Consider the following 4,054-nt stretch of genomic DNA (forward strand, 5'->3'; position numbering starts at 1 on the left):
AAAGGCTGGGGTGGGCTCCAGCACAGGCTTGATTTTTGGGCTTATTTAAAAATATGGATGAAGTTTTTTTTTAAGTTTTAGCCCATTTTAGCCCACAAATTTAAAAAATAAAATAACATTGAGTATATCACAAATTTTAGCCCACATTTTAGCCCACAAATTTTTAGCCCAGGATCGAAACTTTTTCTGGCTACGTCGCTGGATACATCGATCAACTTCCAAAAGGGTCAATAGTGGACTATACAGTGAGATATATCAACACAGATCTCCAAAAAATTATAATATATCACATATATTGAACTGATAATTTTTTTTTTGGGAAAATCACATTTTGGTTTTGCATTTTTATCGATTTGCGATTTTTGTCAATTATGATATTAAATTTTAGTTTTAATTCCCCATCTTCCTTTCTTTCGAAATTTAGTATTTTTTCTCGACTAACGTGTGGCTGACATGCTAGTTGCTATCGACACGACGTTGACTCATAATGAAAAATGATTTAAATTTCAAAAATTATATTATTCAAAAACTAAATTTTTGGGCGAGTCAAGATTACTCCAAAAATGTAAATCGGCCAAGTGTTTGGGATTTTAAGTGTAGATTAGGTCTCTTGTGATACGCTCTCACGAATCTTTATCTGTGAGACAGATCAATCATACCGATATTTATAATAAAAAATAATATTCTTAGCATAAAAAATAATATTTTTTCATTGATGACCCAAATAAAAAATTCGTCTCACAAAATACTTACCCGTGAGACCGCCTCACACAAGTTTTTGTCTTATGAGTGTATTCATACTTAAATTCCATGCAATCGTAATTACTAAGTAGTGTAAGATACTTTAAAATGCCTAACAAATTTAAATGCCATTGCACAATATCTCCTTCAAACTTCCCATTGCGTCATGTATCTTATCATGTTTCAATCACTAATTTCGTGATAAAAGTTCTATTTGATTTTCTTAGATATTATATCCATTGGGATAAGTGGTCCTAAACCCAATAATTAATCAGAAAATGACATCTAATTCGATCCAAAAATTAAATTTCTAGGGTGATAAAATGACATCTAATTCGATCCAAAAATTAAATTTCTCGAAAAATTTTAACCTTATAAAAACTTATGGTATAATCTCTGCCTTTGAAATCTGATCTTTCATTCTTCTTGTGATTATTAATGAATGCACCCATATCTACTGACAAAGAACTTAATTGTGAAAGCTAATTGGACCATCTAAGAGGATATATTCAAAACCATAAGTTTTTATCAAAACTCATGAAATTAACTTAAAAATGTTAATATCATGGTATATTGTGTTCATTAAAGTCTCAGCATCTTAACGCACGAGAGATCGATGTCACTCATTCCAGTATTTTTTTCTCAAACACGTACGATTAACCCAACAATAATAAATTATTTTAATTAAAATGTGTTATTTTTTTTTTCTTGAATTTAATTAATATTTTAAAATTTATTTTATAAGTGGCTACAACATATCCCTAAAAACAATATATGTTGACAATTCTGATAAAACCAAGATGGTTAATTACCGCGAACTAATTGTTATATGAACCTATTATGCAGTTATTTTCGCGAAAGCGTAGCTTGGAGCATGCATGTAGCTACTTTTCACATATAGTTACATCTATAGGGAATAAAATGATTCAGCGGCAGTGAGGGAAATTAACTCTATAAACGAACAGAAACAAGAAAAAGTTTGAAAGTCTTACGAGAAATTACCTCCAAACAAAACACCCTGTTAATGCTGCTTTATTAGAAAAAGTCCAAAACCCCAATTCCAATGATCTGTTCCCCCAACCCAATTAATTAATAGTAAGTTTTTTGTGGGACGGTTTCACGAATCTTTATCTGTGAGACATGTCAACCCTACCGATATTCACAATAAAAAGTACATTTTTTTTAAAATGGATGACCTAAATAAGAGATCTGTCTCATAAAATACGACCCGTGAGATCGTTTCACGTGAGTTTTTGCCAACTCCAAAATTAACCGGCTGTTTTGGTTTTCCGTGAGTTATTGGTTGTTTCAGTGCTGATTGAATTTATTTTTATTTTCATGATAATAATTGGATTGGAAAAAATATGAATATACATTTGGGAGAAATTAAATAATATAATATGGCTTTAACTGTACTGGCTGACAGGTAAATTTAAGATTCTAAATAAATAACGCTGCCATCATTTATTTCAGAAGAAACCTGAACGACCACTTGTCTTTATCCGGCACTGTAAAAATAATGGATCAGATTTGTTTTTGACTTATAATTTCACATGCAGTTGGAAATAAATATTTTTTCTGAGATTTGTTTTTGACTTATAATTTCACATGCACTGGGAAATAAATATTTTTTTCCTGAAAAAATAAGAACTTTTTCAATTTTTATTCTTCTAAATAATGGGTTTTCGGACGATGAATGCATGTGGCTCCTAGATTCGGACTGCAAGAAAGAAAGAAATTCGCACGCCCACCATTCAATTTTGAGTAAAAGCAGAAAGCACAAGTCTTATTTTATAACATGCATAATAGCTAAGTCTCTTGTGAGACGATCTCACGAATCTTTATCTGTGAGACGGATTAATCCTACCGATATTCACAATAAAAAGTATTATTCTTAGCATAAAAATTAATACTCTTTCATGGATGATCCAAATAAGATATCTGTCTCACAAAATACGATACGTGAAACCGTCTCACACAAGTTTTTGCCTTTAATATAACATGTTCAATTATACTAATAACTGACGGAGCCAGAAATATGACTCTGCCCGAACTAAAATTTTAAACTCTAGAATCTTATAATATTTAAATTGATCTACCTGCACTAATATCGTATAATTTCAAAATTAAACAAAATTTACATATAAATTTTTTTAAAAAAAATTGGATCACCCGAACTTTGCATGTGGCTCCGCCACTGATATTAATCATATGATCAATTGAAATGTTGCATTAAAACATACGCGTGAGTGTTACTCTAGGTGAGCCGTATATGTGTACATGTATTTTGTTAATGTCTATTAAAATTCTTTTATTCTCTTAATTTTCTATATACGCTTTTTCCTAACTTGCACTTTAGTTTTCCAACTTGAAGAAAAAAAGAAAAAGAAAATCTAGAAATTTGCGTTACGAAATCGATACTGATTCCACCATCCCCAATCTATCCAGCCGAACCTTGTGGTTCCAATGCAAACAAGTCATTCAATTCAACTTTAGCCAAAGAAAAATTACATCAATTCCCCTCACCCTGCCCCTACCCACTCCCCCCCTACCACTCTATATATATCCACTTTGCATGCAAATTTTTCACATCATCGAACACACATCTCCTTCTGTCGATCTTTAATTAAATCGATTGAGTTTAATAAACAAAAAACTATCACATTTTTCAGGCATGGCTTCAAGGTCAATGAGTTCATGGACACCCCAAGAGAACAAGCTCTTTGAGAAGGCATTAGCCCGATTCGATAAGGACACCCCCGACCGGTGGCAGAATGTGGCTCGAGCGGTTGGTGGCGGGAAATCGGCCGACGAAGTGAAGAGGCATTTCGAGATTCTGATGGAGGATGTCCGCCGGATCGAATCTGGCCGTATTCCCATTCCTAATTACAGAAACTGCTAGCTAGCTAGCTCTCTGTGAAAGAAGGAAAAAAAGGGTATATTGTTATTATTATGTGTTTATTTATTTATTTTGATATTGACTTTATTTTAGGTTATATCTCTTTTGGAATTAATGGATTCTGTTTCTTTTTATCTCACATTCATTCATGCATGCAAAGGAATATTTTATGTCGCTATTCTGCATTATCCCATGAAAGAAAATGCCACTAAATATTCTTTTTTTTTTTCCTTCGAAAATATTTTTTTTTGTCTTTTTTTGGCGTTTTGATTTTATTTGTGCCGATAATTTTTTCCCTTGCTTTATGTCTTTTCCATGTGACGGGCTAAAAACTAAAATCGAAAATCAATTCGAAATTTGAAATTGCATGTGCGTGGAAATCAATACGCTTTTCACACATTACACACACAAATA

General features: G+C 32.1%; 1 protein-coding gene across 1 annotated transcript; it reads left to right on the plus strand.

The window, feature by feature from the left end:
• The first annotated feature begins 3,346 nt into the window (after positions 1-3,346).
• LOC142526992 (protein RADIALIS-like 3) lies at positions 3,347-3,656 on the plus strand. The gene has a single exon (XM_075631697.1). It carries the CDS (start codon positions 3,416-3,418, stop codon positions 3,641-3,643), a length of 228 nt encoding a protein of 75 aa, XP_075487812.1. The 5' UTR covers positions 3,347-3,415; the 3' UTR covers positions 3,644-3,656.
• The last annotated feature ends 398 nt before the right edge of the window (positions 3,657-4,054 follow it).

Source organism: Primulina tabacum, chromosome 15, assembly GCF_025594145.1.
Source record: "Primulina tabacum isolate GXHZ01 chromosome 15, ASM2559414v2, whole genome shotgun sequence".
Lineage (NCBI taxonomy): Eukaryota > Viridiplantae > Streptophyta > Magnoliopsida > Lamiales > Gesneriaceae > Primulina > Primulina tabacum.